Genomic DNA, 24635 nt, shown 5'->3' on the forward strand with positions numbered 1-24635 from the left:
TGGAATGACCAGTAGAATACGCCTACTGTCTTATTTACGTTTTTTGAATTTCTTTATAAATTACTAATACTTTTTTATTTCTGCTGCACATCAAATATGTATGTTTTATCTAGTTCTCGTCTAAAGAGATTATAATATTATACTCCCTCTAACTTGTACTAGGACATTTTAAAATCAACATTGTGTGATAAAAGTGTTTGTATCCATTCTTTTATTCCGTCTTTTCTACTAATCTATTTCTTTCCATTCATTCTTATTTGTCTTCCATTTCGTTTTTTTGAAAACCCAGGAGCAGATTTGACGTCGAACACCACGAACGATAGCGCCATTATCGATATAGACAGTAAGGCCACCACTGGCTGTTTTTGCATGCCTTTAAAAACTCAACTCAATTAACCAAAAAAAATTACCCAATGCAGTATAACGACATAATAATATGCGCATCTTTTAAATGTTTTGATTTGGTTATTAACTTTTTATTTGCCATTGTTTAATTAATCAAACTTGCATATTTTTTTTATAGTTTTTAGATATATTTGTTTTAATATAATACATACTTTGGGGTCAAATGTTATAGTTGTACAGTACCATTGATTACCTAACCAATATTAAATAATATAGAGTTTAATTTAGTGTTATTGTTGTCCAACATTTAATAATGATATTTAATTTGAAAGTAAATAACAACCACAATTTTTATTATGCAATAATAATTATAATCATATAAATATCATACTGTAGTCTTTGGCCTAATTGGTTTTAGAGTAGTGTTAGATTGATTTTAACCCATTGTTACGTCAACAATATTGTTTGTTTACATTTGATTTAGAAATTCATAATTCATAACTGCATCTTTAATATTATCATAAATGATTAATATTTTAACAGAATTATGCTTAGTATCAATTGTAATATTTTCATAACCATATTATCATAACCATTATTATTATTTTATTAAATATTTATTGTTATTATCTTCATATCATTTTGATCTTCATTATCATTTTCAACATCTTTATTATTATCAATTATCATCATTCACCATGTTCATCATCATCATCATCATCATTATTTTCATCAACATCATCATCATCATCATCACTATCATCATCATCATCGTCATCATCATCATCATCATCTTAATTGTTATTATTATCATCATCAGCATATTTGTCATTATCTTCACATCGTCATCATCTCTCATTGTAATCATTTTAATCATTAGAATCATTATTAATTAATAATTTACAATTTACTCTACCCATAATACTGACAACTAAAACAATTATATAGGTAATTTATATTGTAAAAATATGTATTTTCTTATTATTAACCATTAAATAGATATAAATCAATTGTTTAAGCTAAATGTATGCGAGGGGAGTACAGAAGTTACACATTTGAAGAAACATGTTTATCTTTAAATTTATTTATTTCAATTTTTTGTTGACTAGAAACTTTAAATTTATGAGCATCGTGTAAAATTTAATTTGATTTACGTTGTTTTTTCATAAATATATTGAAATTCTTGAATTTATTTACTTTTATTACGGTTGATTTATGCGCATTGTTTTATGCCAGAAGTACACCCAAAGCACACGGCATTGAAGTCATTTTAAAACAATTAGCACGCAGTATTCACTCTAGAGTACTAGAGAGCATTAAATCATCATTTTTAAACCATCACCGCATCATGGAATATACAACCATGTCTTCATTTAACGTCATTTGTAATGTACATCGTGGGCATATCGCTGAAAACACCTTCCATCTTTCCTGCAGCAACCCAACCATAATGCATCATGAATATTCATGAGAATTGCATGCTTGAATGCACACGCCTATCCATCTATCATTAAACTTCATGCAATTATAATATTATATAACATCCAATCAAATTGAAAGGAATATTTTAAAATAGCATTTGACTCATCTTGTATATGTGCATTTTTATTGGATAAATCCTACAAATTTAAATAAACTTTTGCTGCTATCAAAATAACGATTTTAGACAAAAAGTTTTCAATTATATATAAATAGAGAATGTGTATCCGTACTTTCTCCGTTGGTCGCATGCATTTCAGTGAAATTGGAACGTCCTGCTTCGTTCGTCATCAGCCAATGGTCATGAATATGTTAATTACTGTACGACTATAATTCATCATCCTAATGTAAAATTTCTGTACCTAAATTATAGCCTCCATCTATAGATGATTCCTAATATATCAATATGTAGGTTTATGCAAATTTTGACTGCGTCATTCCATTGGCTATTATCAACCCACATTTTGAAACGATTGCAAAACTATTAAATCGTCTTTTTGAATTTGTATAAAATACTCCAAAAAAGGAAAACAAATTATCTGTATATAGGTGATCCATAGACAATCTTTGGCATAATCCCAATTTATATAACTTATGCAAATTAGTACCACCTGCATATTTCCCTAGCTATATTAACAAACCAATATAATTTCATCTACCTAGAATAATTGCCTAGTTAATGGGAATAGACTGCTATACATAGAGGGCCTTTAGCATCCATAACTATACTGTTTATGCAAATTAGTGTCATTTGCATTCTAATGTATATAGCCAATAGGTATCCACTTGTTAAGTGTTCATTTTCCACCACAGAAAATTGCAAAATATATATTTTCTAGTACAGTATTATTATATTAAATTATATTTAGATGATGCCTTTAAACACAGTATGCTAAGAAGAAAAGAGAATTAGACAATGCTATAACTCAGCATGTGGGATATATTGTGTCGAGTTTAGTTTTGTTCTATTAATTAAATATTTCCATTGCTTTAATGCGGATATGCCAGGTGTATGGATTAATAGTGGCTTGGTTATGAATTTGAATTTAACACTTGGTCTCACCGAGTTTAAAGAAACATTTCAATTATCTTTTTGCAACCAGCACCAAAACTAAGATATGTGGATATATAATTTAGCTCATCATTTATAAAGGTAGATAAATTAGGATTGCTCGGTGGTCATGGCTAAATATTAGGCCTATGCAACTGGATATTATGGATAATAATTATCCCCTATTAATATCTATTTTGGTTCCTAATCCAAACCCATAGCCAGATCAATCTGTATGGAACATATGAACCCCTTTTTCTAACTGTAGCAATAGAATTGATAGTATTAAATAGGCCCAACTATCCTAGCTTGTGATAGTTTTGCGATCCTTCCTAGCCAGCCAGGATGTGGGAGAAGGAAGCTCCACTTGCTATGGGCTTGTAATCGCACACCTAGCCAATTACCTCGGCTATCATCATCTCTGATTTTCTTCGCTCGTTAACAACAGCTTTTAGGTTTAATAATTATCATCACTTTTCCACAAATTATGACTCACGTAGACTAATTACTATGCATGTGAAAACCTAATTTGTAAACATCCAGTATACCCATAATTCATGTTAATGCAGAAACGAACTTGCATAACGTCAACAATATTATGGTATATGATAATTGTTTATAATAATTCAAATCCAATTTAAAAATATTTATTATCTCAATCTGGGAAATTCTTTTGGTCATGGAATTCCATAAATAAGTTATTAATTTCAAAATCATTATATTAGTATTACTAATGACTAACAATATTACATTTATTTAATTCCATTTATATTTACTTTAACACAATCAAAGGTATTATTATTATTATTATAAATTAATGTATTTTTATTAATATTAAATAAATAAATTCTATTTATTGTCAACAATATTTGAATATTTAATATTTTTTTTAATTATAGAATTATTAATCTGATAATATACAATTTGTATTCTAATGTTATAAAAAAATTGAATTTATTTGACAAATCCGTCTTTTTTATCTTAAATATATGTCTTTATCGCAGAAAATAATCTATTGAGCCATTTAAGCTAGTTTCAAATTCATCTTTCAGATCAATCATAAATTCTACCATAAATTATAGATTACCTATTGAAATATTATTCACAAAATGTCATTTTCCAAACTAGTCATGTCAAATTTTTACATACAATATTAAATTTTAATCAAAATTTTTCCAGACATTTTCTTGTGTATGTATCATATTAAATTGCGACATGGCATTTTCTGTTTTACTACAGAATTGAACAAAAATGTAAAACGCATGTCAAATTTAACAAACAAAAAACATTTCGACATTATTAAATTATTTTTTATTATCAAATTTGTTATTGCTGGTTTCTCCCAGGAATACGCAAGAATAGAATTCTATGAATTGTTTGGTTTCAACTTAATTATTTTTAAAATGTGTTTTGGATTCTTTTATCCCAGAAAAGCATATGACATACTCAATATTTCAACACATGCAATATTTACTTTGAAAATATAAGAAAACGCTCTATTTCACTATTGACATTGTTTTATTTCAACACAATATTTATTTTGAAAAGATATTTTGAATTATTTTTGTGGGTTTATCCCAAGAAAAAGCTCTATTTCGCTATCGACATTGTTTTATTTCATCACACATGCAATATTTATTTTCAAAATATATTTTGAATTATTTTTGTGGGTTTATCCCAAGAAAGCCCTTTGTATCGACATTGTTTTGTTTCATCACATCCAATATTTATTTTCAAAATATATTCCGTGATGACATATCGTCGTTTACGCAAGGTGACAAACTAACTTCCAATATTACATTACTATTGAAACTCTGAATTCCGTCAATAAATTATTGATTTAAAGGAATAATTTATGCATAATTAACCTAGTATCACATGCTTCGTCACTAGGTAGAATTTAATTGTATCATATTGTCAAGGTTCTTGAATCATAGTTATTTTGCACATGTATACGTGCATTTGGTTTTTCCCCAAAACATTTTTTCCATTTCGAAAAATTAACAATTTGGTGCAGATAATTTTTTTAGCAGCAAGAAAAAAAATTAGCAACTGTATGTGTATTTTATGTGTGTGTATTGTTTTTTTCTGTTTATTTTATCAAAAAAACACATTTTAAGCTTAAATTAGTAATAGTATACAGTATCTAGAACAAAATTAGCATTTACTTTAAATGTAACAAGGCCATATACATGGCTGCAGTTGTGTGCTCAAGTTAGTGTTTACCGACTGACCAACCGACATAGTGAGCTGTAGAGTCGCGTTGCAAATTAATTATTTTCTTGGAAGCTAAGAACCCAAAATGAAACAATTATATTTGATTTAAATTAAATACAGTACTGAACCCAGGGAAGAGTGAAACAACATTAATTTCACTATTCCCTGACTGAACTAAGATGATACCTTCGATATCAAACAAAAGGTCCACTTAGAAGTGTCCCCTGAATGCGGGTGTTCTCTCACTCCCAAAGGATGGGTTTTACGCACAAGGAAAAACCCTCAATAATGATACTATTTACTGCTTGCTTGAAACTGATTTAATTAGTCTGAGAATTTCATTTTAATGAGATCGTTAAAGCATGACTAATTAGATATCATTGAGTACAGACTTAGAATCTAATCAAATATTCTCGTCTATTTCAATGACACATTGTGTAATAATGTTCGTTGTGTTTTTTGTAGTATAATTTTAATTAAAATACAGGTGTTCTTCTAATTAAGAACCACTATTTGGACCAATCACATTTTCAAGTACTGTATTTCGCTTAAGTCAATAAGAGAATTTTTTAATTGTAAGTGATTTCCTTAGTCCTTATCACTTATGCTTATAAATAAGTTTCTATTTCTCCATTTTATCTCTGTTTGAAGTTGGCAACATTCAAAGACAGTGTGAACAGAAGGAAAAAGGAAAAATATAATTGTTATAGAATATCATACTAACATAAATATTATTAACTGACTTCATAGTTATAGTACAATATAGTATAAAAGATGTATTAATTGTACTGTAGTTGATGATAATATTTGTACTAATCATAAAATCAAAAATATTATCAATAATACGTAATAATTTTGTAACCACTAATAATATTAATTTAATTATAGAAAATTTTACTATTAGTATGTCGTTGAATTGGATAATTAACATTACAAATTATTTTTATTTATTTTATTATAAATTAATTGGTTTTTTTTATTAAGTTAAGTCAAAATATACTTCATAGTTATAGTACAATATAGTATAAAAGATGTATTAATTGTACTGTAGTTGATGATAATATTTGTACTAATCATAAAATCAAAAATATTATCAATAATACGTAATAATTTTGTAACCACTAATAATATTAATTTAATTATAGAAAATTATACTATTAGTATGTCGTTGAATTGGATAATTAACATTACAAATTATTTTTATTTATTTTATTATAAATTAATTGTTTTTTTTTATTAAGTTAAGTCAAAATATTATCAATAATACATAATATTTTTGTAACCACTTTTTATAATATTAATTTAATTATAGAAAATTATACTATTAGTATGTTTTTGAATTGGATAATTAACATTACAAATTATTTGTATTTGTTTTATTATAAATAAATTGTTTTTTTTTTATTAAGTTAAGTATAATAATAATAATAATATTAAACTCTCTTTTTCAGGTATGAATCGTCACCACCTGTCGCTGTACATCCACAACTGCCGACTTGTTTTGTTGTTACGTCGTCAAGGCGATGACAACACCGATTACACGCCAGCTGAATGGCGCTGGAAGCTGACCGAGGTTTGCGACAAAGAATGGCATCACTATGTTGTCAATGTCAACTACCCACAAGTACGTTATTTTAAATATGCGTTAAACCTTATTCCTTAAAAATATAAGCATACAGACTAAACAATCTTAATAAGACATGTTTAAATTAATTATGAATGTAAATCACAGAACGGATTTAAATTAATTGACAATCTATGCAAGAAAGAAATATAAGTGAAACTTATTGATGTTCCTAACAAGCTAGCTATGTTTTAAATGGCATTGTTGCTTTCAATTTGTCATTACTGAAATTTATTACTTAAGACAATAATTTATGTTGAATTTAAGTAGGGCTTCGAGTTGAAATGTTTAATAATATTGTATGGCGCAAAATTATTAACTCAAATGAAATTACTGAAAAACAACAATGATTAACATTTCTGTAAAAATTGTTTTTTTTTTACCAGGTCAAATTGTACGTTGATGGTCACCACTACGAAGCCCATCATGTGATGAATGACCGGCCACTTCACCCTACCGCGTATGCGTCCACACTTACAGTTGCTGCAGCTTGGGAAGGTAAGATTACAACAACTGCAGTAACAACAGTGGATTACTGCAGTAACTTTCAAGACTGGAAACTATTATGTAACTACTTATTCAAAACTGTGTTTCATTATCCAATGTTCATAAAGAATATTTATGGTGTCATTGTTGCTAAGCAATGTCTAGTAAACAATCCTAAAGAGAGTTTTCATTAGACATTATCCGTAATTGTTTGCTTCCAGGTCTCCCAAGTCTTAGTTGTCGTATGAAACGACAGCTGTACGTAGTTAAAATCTGACACTACAATGCCCTGTAAAGCCCCTGGCATCTTGTAAACACCGATATTATGACTCCAACCTCATTACAAACGACTTTGGTATTATATAAAAACGACAAACGACTTTGATAATATTGTGTTGTACAATCATTAATTCTATACTTTAATAACCTTAGCGTCGTATATATTCATTCTCAATTTCGTAGCAACTTGAACTAGTTTTATTGTTTTTCGTTCAATGTAACTGTATATCCAGTCATTTACCTACTTTTACAAAATGGTGCATTGTTGTTAAGGAATTGGGTCACGTTATAAAAATACATTTTCATTAATAGTCAATGCGAAATAATAACCTTTTTCCCTCGTGGTGTACTTTCTCTTGTGAAAATAAGACAATATAAATGATTAGTTTTTTTTGCTTAGATTGACATGAAAGCAGTTTCAAAAGCAAACCTTTACGACTTTACACTGTGAATTCAAAATTATAATGCGAGTTTAAAACCGATTTTGATAGCATTTAATTCCAAGTGGTAATTATTGTGGATAAAACAAACATTCCTAATTGTTTTAGTTGAATTCTACCTTTGTGGGTAAGATGCTAGTTACCAGAGTTCTTGGTACAAATCATGTCAGTTGTCTGGCATTTAACTCACAAAGAACTTCACTCAAAAAAACTTCTAATATCTGGCCAATTTACGAGCGGTAAAGGTAGGTGGAAAACTACTAAGCTTGTCCCACATACAATCTGTATCTATCCTCAATGTAAATGGTCATAAGAAATAACATACATCCAATATTTTTATTTTCCGCTTACCTTTTCTCAATTACCATTACCACTCGTATGTGTAAATTGGCCTATTGCAATATGACTACCTTTGCAATTTGCCTAAAATTAGAAGAAGAATACATAAAAGTATTTACTTTTTTTGCTTTAATATTCCAATTATCTTTGTTCTTCACCAGGTGGTTTCAGACAGTACATTGACCATTTCAATGGCTACTTAACTGGACTTGCAATTTTACCAGGCAAGACAGAATCAAAGGAGGTTATCACCTGCATAGTGGCCTGCAAAGAGAAGCTGACTATTAATAAGGATACTATTCCTGTACATCAAGTCAATGTTAACAAGGCTGGCAATCGTATTACCATCACGGTTTGTATTTATTTTGTACCAGTGTCTTCTGTTGCTCTTCCTTCTCATTGTCTGTCTCTCCATCCTTCCCAGTCTCCTCATCATTCATTAAAAGTTTTGTCTTCTCTTCTTTTTACTTTCCTTTTTCCGTCTTCCTTTTGTTTTTCCTTTTTGTCCTCTCCATTATTTCTTTCCTTCTTCCTGCCCTTTTTTCTTTTTCTTTCTTCCTTTTCTTTTGTTTCTTCCTTTTCTTTTTTTTCTCCGTTTTCTTTTTCTTTCTCCCTTTTCTTTTTCCTTCCTTTTCTTTTCCTTCTTCCTTTTCCTTTTGTTTATTCCTTCCTTTTCTTTTGTCTTCTTCCTTTTCTTTTTCCTTCTTGTCTTCTCATTATTTCTTTCCTTCTTCCTTCTATTCTTTTTCATTTTCTTTCTATTTCCTTCTTCCTTTTCTTTTTCTTTCTTCCTTCCTTTTCTTTTTCCTTCTTCTGTTCCTTCTTCCTTTTCTTTTTCCTTCTTGTCTTCTCATTATTTCTTTCATTCTTCCTTACTTATATTCTTTTTCCTTTTCTTTTTCCTTTTCATTTTCCTTCTTCCTTTTTTTTTCCTTCTTGCCCTCTCGATAATTTCCTTTGTACGTCCTTTCCAATATTCTTTCCTATATATTTTTTTCTCCTCCTATATTTGTCCCCTTCCCCCTGCATTTTCTCCTCAAATTAAATTTGTTCCTCTTTCATTAAATTTTTTCTTCTCATTTTTTATCAGGGACCTCTTGATGAAAGCTCGCTCTCATACACCATGCAACAAATTGGCTACATCAACGAAAGACAGTACCCAACTCCAGGTCAAAGGCCATTGACTGTCACCGTCAAGGCCACGTAAGTTATATGAATTACAAAAGTAACAAATCATGAGTAATAATTAAAATGAAGAATATATCAAAGAATAACAAACATTAGACATTAGAGCCCAGCTCCAAACTATCCCCCCCCCCCAACCTACCAACCCTAACTTTAAACCCACCCCCTTTTCCTTTCCATTTAGGGGATTTTTTGTTGGGTCCCAAAGGTCCCTTTTTTAAGGGTTCTACTGTATTGCCTATCTTTCCCACATTTTTTTAGTAACTGCAGTAAAATATTTGTTGACGTGATCCCTTAAAATTAAAAATACATTCCATAAAATCTGACTTTCTTGTTCCAACAAGCAATTTGTTATTCTTAATTACACAAAACATTGAAGTCGGATAAAAAGTATTTTCATTTATTGCTCTTAATGTGCAAGTTGCTAATTTAAATAGACTGTTTAGTAGTTTAATGTACTGTCTATTAGGTTAATGTGTCAAGACTGGAGATTTAAGTGTATCACAAAATACTTAATGTATTGCATATTCTGGCTGTAACAATTATCATTAAGTAAACCACTAAATAAAAATAAAATATAAATCACAATAATGGGTCTCCACCAAAGCAAACAACAAACCCCCCACCCCCCTCCTCATAATAAATTATAATTAAAAAGGTTAATATACTGAAAATAGTATTTAATTTTAAAATAAAAAGGAAAAATAATTTTATATTTATTATTTTTCAGGTGCGACAGTCAGCCAATAAACATCCGCAAATTGCAGTCGTACATCATGGTTGTGCGTCCGTCCGAGCCAACTATTGAAATCAGCGGATCGAACCACATTGCCCGCATGGCGTCCGATCTCTTAACAGGCATCCTGCCACTCAGTGACATCAGCATTGTCACCGAGTTACAGGAAACTGCTGAAATTGATGAAGAAAGTAAGTATCTATATGAAGCTTTTAAATGTGGGGGAATAACGATTCTGAATTGCGCACATGTGTGAGAAACATCATCTCCCTAAGCCACTCATTAATCTGTGGCTGAGATGACCAGTACAATAGCGTAACCCCCTAATCTTCTGAAAGATACACTAAGGTAACCCCTAACCTTCTGAAAGATAAACTAGGGTAGCCCCCCTAACTTTCTGAAAAATACACTAAGGTAACTCCCTAACATTCTTAAAGATACACTAGGGTAACTCCTTAACATTCTGAAAGATACACTAGGGTAACTCCCTATCCTTCTGAAAGATACACTAGGTTAACCCCCTAACCTTCTGAAAGATGCACTGGGTTCTTTTAAAGTGCACACCTGTAATGTGTACACTGAACCGCAATTGAAATCAGTTTTTTAGTAAAGTTTATTGGGTTATATTACAAGCAACAATACAATGCTATAAAATTGTTCTTTGGGAGTACTTTAAAGAGGATCGTTCCCAGTTCTGCTTAGAACTTAGGTATTTTTGACAAAATGTATCAAATGAATTGTAAATTCATTCTCATGTATTGTTTGATTCGTTTCAGCTGGTGAGGAACTAGACCCAGTAGATGTTGCTCAGAAACTAGATTCCTGCTCAGTTGTAACCGATTCGCTCATGTTGTCTGAGCATGAATCGCTCACCATCTCAAATGAGCTGCTAGACCAGTTCAACCTTAGGGTCATCAGCTCAGCAAATGGTCTTATTGTTAAAGGTATGTGATAAGGTTTTTTATGCATGTTATAATCATTATTAGTATCATTAAACTATCACTGTCACCATCATATCAACATCCTCATCAGCATCCTCATCAGCATCATTCACCCGATACTCTGAACTGTATCTCTACATACGTCATTATGCACTGTATTAAGGCAAATTCTGTAATACAGTGTCACTTGTGTAGCATGTGGTGCCTGTATTATGTTGAAATTTATCTTATGGTCTATGATAACATCACATGTGATAACTATGTGATATTGTATCACAGAATGTTCCTATACTATACAAATTATTAAGTCCAGAGAGGTTGCTATATTATATGACCAATATCATTCATTTGTATCGTCAATATATCATCCTCATCATCATCATTATTTTAACATCGATTTCAAAATTCATTTCAGGTATCCAAAGTATAGAGAATTATGAAGAGGTACTACATGACGTTGTTTACACAAACGATAAGGGCCATGATTACAGAATCTTTACGGTTCGTTGCACAGAGCTTAACGGACGCTACGTCAGTAATGAATATATGGTTCAGGTACGTTAATCAATAATATCTTTTTTTTTTCGTGTGTGAACCACCTTCTTTGATTATTTTCTATAATACAGTAATATAAAGAGTGTTTCACATATCTACACAATGTCTAAAATAATTGTTATACACTACATGATGTTTTCATAACCACATTTTACAAACCATTCAACATAAACATTTTAAAAAAAATGAATTCACCAATTTCAATTTTAAAGTATTTGCAACAGACTTTTTCTGTATATAAAATTAAAATATTTCTAAAAATAATAATACATTCTAATATTAAGAATATTAGATTAAAATACTGACAGTAAGTATATTGTAATTAGATATCTTTACAATGAAGACACATCATTGAATTCCTATGTAATTGAAACACATTTGTTGGCTAGCGTATATAGACGCCTTTGATATCAACAATATCATCAACAATATCAACTTACAAACATTAAAAAATAGATGTATATATAATCAGTTTCTGAGTCGAATTGAATATATTGTGAGTTGTTCACAACGCCGTGACCACCAAGATGATTAGTTTCATTGCCAAGGTTGAATGAACCGAAGCACACAGACTATATCGTATTATTGCTTCATCTACTTACTGTTGTTAAAGTAGTTCTCGTTTTACAAAATATACATTAAATCGAAATGATGCAGTTGAAACAATTTATTTTTTTAATCATTTTTTGAATAAGTTGAAATAAACTTGGAAACTATAACTTTGTCTAAAGCCTTGTCTACACTATCAAACCTTATGTGACAAAATGTGATGTGCCCATATATGGGCATGATGATGCCATATCACTACCATATTTAGTTATATCACTACCATATTCGGGCACATTACACATCAAACTAGTTTGATAGTGTTGAAAGAGCTTTAGATGCCATCTCAATTGAGATCAAATATTTTAAGAAGGTTTTGATATTGTGTTATGTAACAATTTTGTTTTCTATAAATTGTTTAATCAGAGACCAACAAAATAATATGTGTAGGTCATAGGTCGTACTTCGCAAACCTGAAAGCTTGCTATTAATACTAATTTACAACAAATTCATTTTAAAAAAGACATTTATGCAATGTCTGAAAATGAACATGATTTTTTATTGTAATATTGGCCGGAGGCTGCTGTTTACTGAATAAATAAATAAAATGAATACTTTATTTTCTCTCTTAGTTGACAATTCTTCATAAAAAATTATCCAAGAACCCGCTGCCGAAAATAGTGACGAAACTAAGCAGACAAAACCTACAGGGGCCTAAGCTACCTGCACAGATGCTGAAACACAAGGAACACATGTTCAAAGCTGCGAGCAAGACACAGGGGGATCTCTCGCAGAAATTAACAAAGAAATACAATGCCACAGGAAGTAGCTCTGGTAAGTACACGTTTTGCTTGCGCTTAATGCAAATCATGATTTTTAAAATTACAAGTTAAATACATAGTGATCTCTTGAAAATTAAATACAGTGCAACAAGTAATAACTCCAGTAAGTATATACATTAGGTTTCGCTTGTGTATGCGAATCCTAATTTTTATTAGTACTAAACATATATTGATCTCGTAAACAAAGAAATACCGTGCATAGACGCAAATAATATATAAAATCCATAACTATTGGAGACAGTACATTTAGGTTATCAACGTGTCACTCAAGCCCCTTTCTCACAGAAATGATGCCGGCATGATGCCAAGACGACCCGTTCTCACAGAAAACCATACCGGCATGGTAATGGTATATTCCCGCAATATTCCTGGAACACAGCTCTGTGAGAAAGGGGCTTCAGAAAAGTATTAATGTTTTTGTCATCAGGTCTAGGGCAAACTTTTTTACTCTTCTCTCAACACTCAAACATATTGTTTTATATGTTATATTTATTTTTATATATAGTATAGTACACAATGTTGTTGTTTGTAGGTGATATAATAGTTTTCAGTACAAACAATTCTGTCACTGAGCATGAATACAAATGCTAAATTACAGTTAGATATTTTACTTATTACTTACAACCTTGATTAGCTTATTAAATAGGAAGGTACAATTTTTAAAACCAAGGCAATCTGTTACACGACACTGAGCTTGCCTTGCCAAGATAGGAACTTGTAACAGTCCTTTGATCTTATTTATGGCTGCGACAAATACCAACAGTACTGTACTATGTTCATATTCTCCGCTGCTAATTGCGGTGTCTGTAAGGGGCGTGGAGCTGATCGTGTTGCAGCCACAGATAAATTCTTTGATCTCTGGAGCTCAGTATCCTGTTGTTGAATGCCTTGTTATAACCAGCAACTGACTGTTTGTTTAAATATTGACACCTGTGCATTTGATGAAAATGGGAAATGAAATATTGAATTTAATTAAATGAAGAAAACCTACATTATACTAGTGGCAATATTTCTCTCATATTCAATATTGCAATAATGTAATTACTTTATCTGTATTTACATATGTTTTAATTTATTTTCCATTTTGTTTCTTTTGTTCTCGATGCACAATAGTTGCCATGTGTTTTCTTCCCTTGAGCTATCTGATCGTGTCATCCATTATCTGTTCGGTTCAGTTACGTTTCAATTTATTTTCCCTTAGTCATCGATAGATTCACACTCTATTTTTTACAAATGTACAAAAAATGTTATAACTTCAAGATAATCAGTAAATAATGATGAATACTTCAAACTTGAAATGTTTCTGGATTCTTAAACAACCTCTATCCCGAGTTTTATGAAGTACTGTTAAAATTGGAAGTACAATTATCACTTATATAAAATGTTTACAATATTTATTTACAATTTTATTACAATAAATTTGATCATAAAAATGTTGCATTTTTCGAATGGGTGGCTTTATCACAGATTTCCTCATCTTTATCATTTCTAAATTAATTCATTTTTCGGTTTAGAATTTGTTCTGCTCCTGTTAATGTATTGTTTTGTATATTTTCACAATTATATCTACTGATAAATTTATTTTTAGACATTGTTAAATTTATCGTATATAACAATCTCTTTATTTTCCTTATTTGAAATATATTTTTAGAACTTGTTTAAATCTATCATATAACAATATCTTTATTTTCCTTATTTGAAATATATTTTTAGAGATTGTTTACATTTATCGTATAACAATCTCTTTATTTTGCTTATTTGAAGTAAATTTTACCAAATAAAAACAATCCCCTTTAAAGCCTCCCTGATATAATAGCGCTTTAATTTGCTAAGCGTTACATCACCTCATCCTATATTGGTGAGTCACGACAAACCGATAGAGCACGACAGTTTCCAAGTTCATTATCTCACCGTTTCACCGTGACCTGAAAACGACCTTGCGCAATGCAAATATATTTGTGGCCTGGACGAAGCTTGTCTTAGGATGTGACTTTTAAAATTCTATTCAATAATTTTGGTTTATTCCATTAATTACTTAAATCAGAATTATAAATTAAGTGGTTATCACACAAAGAAAATCAATCAATCAATAAAAAAATTAAATGTTCTGTATAAATAATTGGACTTTTCCAAAACATCTTATTCTCAATAATACCACTTTAAATCATATCCATACAAAAAAATATCTTATAAATTTCTATAAATAGATTCAGTACTAAAATATAGATGCAGAATTTAGAAAACCAATCACATTTTTTAAAAAAGAATTTAATTGAATGAATCCTTCAAAACATGGATACCATGCTTTTTTGATGACTTTGTGATTCTTGGTCGACATAAAAAAAAATGGATTTTTCATATTTTGTCTGATCTGTTTCTCTGTATAGGCTTACAAGTGTCGTTCCAGTAAACCTTGTTTTGGTAATCTTTCTCAGTGGGTTTTCCTGAGTTATACAGTAGCTAGTACAGACATACGGTCTCATTTAAACCATTTCTAAACTAAGAAGTCTATGACATCACATCCTATTCGTCACAGTTGTATTACACTCTCAACAAGCTCATATCATTTCCCCTTCTGCCAACCTACATCTCTTCCTGTTTAACAATAGAAAACTTCATCGTTGGCAATTCTTAAACGTGTTTGGATCATTTTATAGCAGTTTTTAATCAAATTGGATAAAAGATTTTTTTTAATAGGAACAAGTAATAAGAACAAGGTAGTATTACTTTAAATTACATGTTTCTTTTATGATTTTCATAGTGGATTTAAAGTTTTGTTTGAGTAAACTTTTGAAAGTTCTTTTGACACGCAAGCAAATAGAACACTAGCATCCACAGCTGCTGAGTGTCCTAGCTTTTAGGCATAGAAATGTGACGCACTAAGAATGAATAAAAGGTTAATTTAGTAGTTAGAATCGTGGATAAATAAGAGTGATTCCTCTATGGTAGTGGTACACTAGATTGATAATTAGTATTAATGAGTTAACAAAACGATAGTTTCAAAGTTTCAATATTACAAAATATCTATGACGCAAGTTCTGGAAATAAACAGGGGGTTTTTTTTGGTTTAATTATTCATTTTTAATACCTATCTACTACCATTTTTGATCAGTTCATAAGCAGTTGATGTGAGTCTCCATCGTTACAATACATGTTAAGGATTTTCTTAACTTAAAAGAAAAAGATTTTCTGGTTGTAGAATTTATACAAAGTAAGTTTGAAATGTTTTCAACATTGTAAACAAAAAATCCATTACAGATCATTTAAGTTTTTTTCACATGAAAAAAAAAATTTTCTTTAGTGACACGTTTTTAATTTATTTTTGGTTAGTTTTATCATTTTGTTTGTTAATATATGGTTGATACAGAATGTACAACCCTGTGAAGATTATTATATTATTATTATTCATTACAAATACTAAATGTCAACACGAGACAGAGTTTAGGCTGTTTGTGACGCATTAGTAATATGTCACATGATAAATAATATTAATAACATGTACATTTGTACAATCTGTATGTTTATATACTAATGATAGAGGAATAATGAATGATATGATGTTATAAGAGTCGATATCAGATCAATTCTGTTTATATATCATAAACTTATGACAAGAGGATAAAGGTAAGTCCTTGTTGTGGAAAACTTCTCAATATGTCAAATAAATTTTTTGAAAATTCTATTTTAAACTGAAGCACTCCATTCTGTGTCTGTAACTAACAGACTGCACGCTGTGTTTTATTCTGTGTAAGTCCAACATAAGAGTTTCTGTTTCACTCTATAATTTATTTACATGAAATGAGTTTTGAATTTGAAATTCCAATTACTAACTATATAGTAACATATACTTTAATTTCAATGTGTTGTTAAGCCTTCAAGTTGTCGCTGATTCTCTATACTGTATCTATAATTGTACATATCTAGGCAAATACTGAAATACAGTGTCACATATGTGTCACATGTGCCTGTAACATAGGCCATATAAGCCTATCTAATTGGAACATAAGGTGCCACATGTTATGTACATTAGATACTGTATTACAGATGATAATAGACATACAATGCCGTATGTGGAGTTACAATTGCAGAACAGTTTACCATGCTATCAGCATGTTCTGTGGTCTAGAGGTTGAAGTGCTCACCCTTTAAGTAAAGAAGTCACAAGTTTGAATCTTACCAGTGGACATTTTACTGTTCGGATTTCTAAATTGAGGTTTATGTTCTTTTGCTGAGTAGTTGAGGTAGCAAGTGTGTGGTGTTTCTGCCACTGTGTTGTGTTTCTGCCACTGTATGGTGTTTCTGCCACTGTGTGGATTTTCTGCCACTGTGGTGGAGTTTCTGCCACTGTATAACTAAATCTCTGTTTACCCATTTGCTTTTATTGATCTTCATCTCCCTGGTTACATCAAGCTTTATTGTTCAACTTGCCTCTATTGTTCTTCAATTTCATCTAGGCCTATTATTTATCATTGTATTCTTTGTTATACTGTTTTTACTTACTGCCTGGCCACCCTAAAACAATATTATGTTACTCAACAATTCTTTGTCTTTTCCACTTTAGAATTTAATGGTCTATTACAATCGTATCTTGCATTAACAAAAGTAGCATTTAAGATGTAGTTTATATTGTTCTTGATCATCTTTGTCTGGCCACTTTGAAAGTCTTTGTGTGTTTGTTTAAACATCTTTTGTCTTTTTGCGTATCACTACAAAGTAAAGCTTTCAATAACCTCAGCTGGTATCTCTGTTCAGAGACAGTACACCAAGTGGGAAGTTAAGCTATCTATTGTGGAATAAGTGGATCCAATTTTGGAAATAATGTACTCACTGACGGAAATAAGTATATATACACTTTGTTTAATTTTCATGATTTTATTAGGTCCTATTTAATGATGTTGTAAATAGGAACATTGCATTTCATCGTGGACTTTTTAATCACTGTAATTTGGTAACCGGAACCAGCTCAACTCTTGTTTTGTACCCTCTATTGGAGTGGCTCCAGGATGTTAGGAAAGAAGGAGCCAGTTCTCTGTTCACCATGACGAATCTAGTGGAAGGGAGGAGCAAGAACTAATTCAGCACTTGTTTTGTATCTTCCATTGGAGTGGTTTCAGTTTGTTAGGAATAGAGGAGCCAGCTTATCTCTTGTTCTGTATCCTCTATAGGGGCCAGTGGCTCCGAGATGTTTGGAAAGGGAGATATACCATAGGGTGGATGTGTAGATCCAGGATCTTGTGAAAGACGGAGTCAGAACCAACTCGGCTTTTCTTCTGTGTCCACATTTGGTTTATAGGAATGTTTCGTAAAAATCATTTTGCAAATTCTTGGTTTTCCTTCCTTGATGCTACTTCCGCAATATTAAAAAATTGTCATCCTGTTAATTGGCGGGTTTCCCACTTTTAGGTAGGAATGGTTTTGTTTTCATTATGCAATTTAGTAAAAAATATCATGCTTATTAAAATAATTATTATTATTAAAATTATTAAACAAAGCATTTAATTAGTTCCTATGTCCAGGTATGTTTTAATTTTTGATTAATTAATTAACTAATTCAAAAATAATCTACAAATCATGAATATTCATTAGTAAATAAATCACCTCGCTTGTTGATTGGTTGATCATAATAACAACAAAGCTTTACTATGTACTAAATATTATTTCTGATGGTAGCTAGCTCAACAACAAAAAATCATTAAAACAATATTTCCGTGAAACATGTGTTGGATCACTCTATAAAAAAAACCTTCATTGTGAATTTGCATAATCCTGGTTGTTGTTGTTGTCCGTATTTCATGGAAATTTCTGTGTTAATATTTAGTGTCGTTTATTAGTTTAAACATCATAATTAGATTATTTTTATTTGTCTAAGGTAAGTTTCTACAGTAGAAGACTCTAAGGAAACTATTAGGTAATAATGTAATAATTTATTACTAAAGTTGCAGTCATATATTTACTACGTTACATTAAAGAAAGAGAATATTGTTACACGATAGTCTATATACTGTACAGTAATTAATTGGTTTTTATTTGTATATGGTAAGTTTGTAGAAAAGTTAATTATATACTTGAACATGCAATAGAAACTGAATGTAAATGTAAATAATTTAATAAATTGCAATCATCTACTGTACTGTATTTACTACAATTTTGTTGAACTGTAGAGAAATTAGAGAAAATTGTTATAATTCAAAATATGATCTATGTTTAAACAGTATTTTTTTACTTGTTTGGGGAATATTTGCACTGTAAAGATTCAGAGGGGTTTTTGCCATGGTGGTCGGTACTGACCACCACTAAAAATGTATGACCATCAGTACCACACTGTTGACCACCACCATTTTTTAATAATTAAAATATTATTTTTGTTTCGTGTGGTAGGGCGTTAAATAACAATTATTCACTTCATTGACAATGAGCATGCTAGAGACACCACAATAGTTTTAAGACAAAGCTTTGGAGGCGTGGTCACCGATCACCACTCCTCCCCACATGCTGACGAGAACCCTGGATTCAACCCATCTCTCTACTATATTTTTATGGTTCTATTTAACAGTAGACATCAACATTTCATTTTCTCCAGTACAAATATGTTCCACAACAACTTCTATTCAGCTGCTGTTGTACGAGAAAGATTTGACTTCCATTTTTCAAGAGAATTTTACTTTCCATTGTTTTTATTTTATGTATGCAAGCAATACAATTGTTTGTATATAGACCTATTATATTAGAATGCAAATAACATGAATAATAATGTTTTTAATTTGTTTCTATCTTTCAGGTGGCATTATGACAGTGTTGATCGTTGTTTGTGTAGGTTTCTTGGCATTTGTTGTATTCCTTGGATTATTCCGTATTTACATGGTTCACCGCACAGGCGGTGAGGAGAAGAGCGACATGGAATGGGATGATATGTCATTAAATATAACAATTAACCCAATGGATGTAAGTAATCTAGTCATTGATTCTCAATACTTATATTAATTAGTTGAGTATATCTCAGGAAAGTTCTATGATACAGTATCATATGTTTGTCACATGTTACAAATGGTGAGGAAGTATTTTTTGTTGAGGTTACACATGTGACACTGCTTTTAAGAATTTGCCTGCAGTATGATACTATACAAAAGAACATTTTCCTAGGTACACTAAGGGCCAGTTTCTACAGTACAGAAGCCTATACAGATTTATTAAAATACCATATTTTGAAAGGATGGTTTTTTCCTTTCCAACTTGTCCACATATAAAAAGAACCGATTTTAAATATGGTATAGTCTCGGTTTTAAAAAGTTTTTCGTAAACCAATTTTGAAGGAAAACCATTCTTTTGAGAATTTTCAATAATTTACTAATAAATTTTTATTGGTTCAAACATTATTATTTGAACATAACAGTGACCTTTTACCAAGGTTAAGTTGCTGTTGTAACACCATTGTTCCAACAATGATCAACATTGTTATTTTAATATCAATTCTTTTTGAGTTTTCCCAAAAGGCCTTCAAACTTAAAATAACCCTGGGCACATAGGAACCAGATGGGCTTATCTGCAATATTAGGTCAAATATTAAAGAGGTTTTAATATGTCAGCCTACCCCTTCTAATATTGTATTCACTGATAACAATATATGTTATATACTGTTAATACTACAATATGGAGTAAGTTTTTATAGGCATACTGTGTTTAGTTTAGTTGGTAAATTCTATTTTTGGTAGTGGACATTTTTTCAAAAGAAAATTAAACAGCCCCGGGTTCAGTTCCTAGCCTAAATGATTTTACCATCAACTATCAATTAATAATTAAACAGTTTAGATTTTATTTTTTTATTTTATATTTTATTTAATTTTCTAACATTTTTAAACAAATAAAAAATCTATGTAATTGCAAATTACTGTTTACCTCAAATCAATTATTGAAAATCATTTCTATTTTCGTGTGCCATTTTGTAAACTCTAAATATTAAAATGTTATCATTTCCATCAATACATTCATTGACATTTCAAACCCAAGGTCGAGATTTCAATCCTGAGCTAGTGCCAGTGTAACTTATGACTCTTTCAACTTGATGGGACCCTTAGGGGAGAAGAATGTTGTTCAAAAGGTGTAACATCTAAGACCACAGCACTCTGATCTTCATGAAATAGCGCTATATAAATTTTGCATTATATATATAAGCATGATAATAAATTATGAAATAGTTTATCCATCCTGTAATTGCCGAGTTACTCCTTGTTTGATGCGTATGACTTAAATTAATTTTTTTTATTTTCTTTTTATTTCTAGCCCGAGAATGCTCAGGCTATCGAAGACACAGACAGTAGTGACGAGGAGGATGAAAGTGCAAATAATAGTGAGGAATCCGAAGCAGAAGAGGAGGAAGAAATAATGGAACCAGTTAAGGGTTCACCATTAGAATGGGATGACGGAAACCTGAAGATGTAAAAAGTTCAACAATATAACAAAAAAACTGCTCCTATGTTAGTGAAAAGATTCATCAGGATCTCTCTCATTGCTCCTATGTTGTCATTAAACCTTTAAAAATATTAAAACGTTATTTTATATTTGACCTAGCACGGTTTTACATTGAATATTGAATGTTTTTATCGTTTCAGTGGTTTTAAAATTATTCAAAACGTTCAAAAGAAAAAAATGTTAATGAAATAAAATGTTATGATAATCATTGTTTTCTCTCACAATTCCAAAATGATTTAAAAATTAATTAGGTGCTCTAAAAAAATTAGTATTATTGCTCCCAGTTCTGTAATTACCATACTTTTGTCTTTTCTAGCTTCAGCCTACAACTTTTTCTTAAGGCCAAATTAACGTCATCTATTTTATCTGGAAAAAAGTTCAGATTGTGAAATAATCTTTCAATGATAATAATAATTATAATTGTTGTTTTTATTCATAAAACAGAAGATAAAAGTATGGTATATAATATAATATAATAAATATATAAAACTGTAATCAAGATAAACCAAAGTGGCTGCATATATGCGCCAAAACTCTAAAGCATTAGGTGGAGGGATATAGAGTTATATCTTTTTCAATTATTAAATTCAATCAACAAATAAATAATAAGTTATTTATCAAGTAAATAATAAATATATATGTATAAAATAAACGTTAGGTTAAGATTTAAGACAATTAGCAGACGTGGCAAAAGAAATTATTTGATAAAAATGGACATATTCAAGATAACATTGTTTGTATTTAAATTAAACTGTTGTACAATTACTAAGTAATCAGTATTTTTTTAAGTCAAGAGTGCATGGGGTTTTTTGACGTTTGATGTTTATTTCTGTTTCTATCCTCTAATCTTATGTTATGGGAGAACAGAAAAAAAAGTTTTGTTAAAATGGAGAAAGGACAATTTCTAGATTTTGCTAGAATTGGAGCTTAAATGGACACAAGTTGAATGGAAAGATGAAATGGAAATGATATTGAATGGAGCAGGAACATTGTGGCTATTTTTAGATTTCAACTTGAAGAGACAGCGGACTTGTTTTGAATGATGTAGAAATAAAATTAATTTACTGGACTTTCGTTTTTTAACTTGTAAAAATTGTTTATTCTTGTGAGTTGATTCTAATAAGTGATACCTCTTTATATATTGTGAATTTTAAAATTAAATGTAATGGACACGAGTAAATAGTTATGCAACATACACAGAGAAGAAGCATTTTTTAGCAGAAAGAAATATACATTGATTTGTACACAACTTCATAAATGTATTTAGTATCTTATTTTACTTATTTTAAAAAATAATTTTACTCTTTAATTTGCATAATAATCTCTGCTTTCAGTATTAATTTAAAAATATTATACCATTTGTGTGTTCATCTGTTGTTTTATTATAAATTATTGTACGCTATAAATCGACGGGGTAGAATTGAGTAAAGTGTAAGTGCATTTTTAATCACTTGTGTTAATTGATATTAGAAACTTAATAGCACTTTTTGTATATATGATAAATCATGAGGGGGAGGAATTGGGTGTTTTTAAAAAAAAAACATGTTTTACAGTGTTTGTAACTAAACATTAATTGTGTAATATTCCATAGATAGTATCTGCTGTATCTTAAAGTAATCAACATGCATTTAAGCCTAATTAATATTATAAGAAAAATGTATTGTCTAGAAATGTACAACGTGGCTTATATTTTATCACTATTACTTTGCAGTATGTTGTTATAGTTGAATCGTTCTACAAAAAAAACCATTCAAAATATTTAAAAATCAGTGTAATACTGTAATAACAATATTATACAATTAACAACTTTGAAAATAAACAAAATATTAAACAACAATTATCTTTTGTGGAACTTTTCATCAACTTTTATCTAAAAATTATACAAAAAAAAGTAAAAAAATGTAGTGGGTCATATCTTGTTATTATTTATAAAACAATAAATATCTTCATTTTTCATTTTTTCCAACACAATGAAGCCTTTTGTTAGGTGGATTTCTGCTTATGCTCGGTTCCTACTTGGACGCAACGCAATGATATTTGTGTCATAAGTAAATTACATCCTTGCGTTGCATCCAAGTTGTAACCAAGCATTAAAGAGAAAAATTATATATTTCTGAAAATTACTTTTACTTTAAAATCTGTCTTAATTTCTGGGTACTTAAACTGATTGGCAAAACAAAAAAATGCTAGTGTAACATATTCAAGCGCAATTTTGGTTGTTACAACATAGGAAGGAAAGGTACTGATTTAATAATGAAGTAACATCTGTAGCAGACACTTTTGTCTTGTAGAAAATGTTGGTTCAATTATTTAAGGAGTTATTATTACTTAAAACATTGCTTACTATGTAATCTTTATAGAAAAAGTAAAGGTAAAGTTGAATATTTTTTATTTGCCACTTTGATACAATATTGAAGATATATTGCCCTCGAAAATACAGGAAAATCTGATTTAAGTGATTTAACAATAAAATTACTTATTTTTAATAGTATTTTAATAACATTACCAGGGCAATTCTCTCCAACTGTATTCCGGTAATTTCTTTACAGAATATTTCAAAATAAATCATCACAATTTCATTTTTCAGGGACAATATCTTTAATCATTATTATGCGAGAATATACTATTATTATCATGTGATTTGTTGATAAACCTTTTTTGCTTGTAAAGTGGCTTTATTAAAAACTTCTCAATTTCATTGACCCCAAAACATTGTTGCTTTTCATTCTTGTATCTGTTGTGGATATACTTCTATAATAGTGTAGGCCTATATTATGATAAAATAATCAACTGTCTGACGTCATTTTAAAAAATATACGTAATAGATTAGAGAAAAAATAGCGGAAACACCTTTTTAATCCGAATAGCAGACATCTGCGCATGCCCACAAATAATACAGGCGTGTCTATTTACACCATTATAAATCGCGCCACAGTTGGCTCAAAGACTATTCACCAATCATATCACTGTATTGTTCTGCACCACCAGACGATTTTGAACCGTTGGAATATAACACATGGATGGAGCATAACAAGGCAATTAATAGGTGAGTAAAACATTAACAATGTACTTTCTAACAAACCTATCCTCAATATAGATAAATT

The 24635-nt window shown here is 30.1% G+C and overlaps 1 protein-coding gene across 2 annotated transcripts in view; it reads left to right on the plus strand.

The window, feature by feature from the left end:
* Positions 1-23493, plus strand: part of LOC144835890 (calsyntenin-1-like) — a 55925-nt gene extending 32432 nt beyond the window's left edge. Inside the window, exons 7-17 of one of the 2 annotated variants that reach the window (XM_078691009.1) lie at positions 290-343; positions 6544-6716; positions 7103-7214; positions 8422-8612; positions 9351-9463; positions 10176-10372; positions 10958-11125; positions 11538-11677; positions 12856-13057; positions 19844-20007; positions 21343-23493. In XM_078691009.1, coding sequence (XP_078547135.1) covers positions 290-343; positions 6544-6716; positions 7103-7214; positions 8422-8612; positions 9351-9463; positions 10176-10372; positions 10958-11125; positions 11538-11677; positions 12856-13057; positions 19844-20007; positions 21343-21501 — 1673 coding nt within the window. In that variant the 3' untranslated portion in view covers positions 21502-23493. The remainder of the gene's footprint in view (positions 1-289; positions 344-6543; positions 6717-7102; positions 7215-8421; positions 8613-9350; positions 9464-10175; positions 10373-10957; positions 11126-11537; positions 11678-12855; positions 13058-19843; positions 20008-21342) is intronic. The other variant, XM_078691010.1, reaches the window with a different exon arrangement.
* Positions 23494-24635: the final 1142 nt, after the last annotated feature.

This window comes from Antedon bifida, chromosome 2, assembly GCF_963402885.1.
Source record: "Antedon bifida chromosome 2, ecAntBifi1.1, whole genome shotgun sequence".
Classification (NCBI taxonomy): Eukaryota; Metazoa; Echinodermata; class Crinoidea; order Comatulida; family Antedonidae; genus Antedon; species Antedon bifida.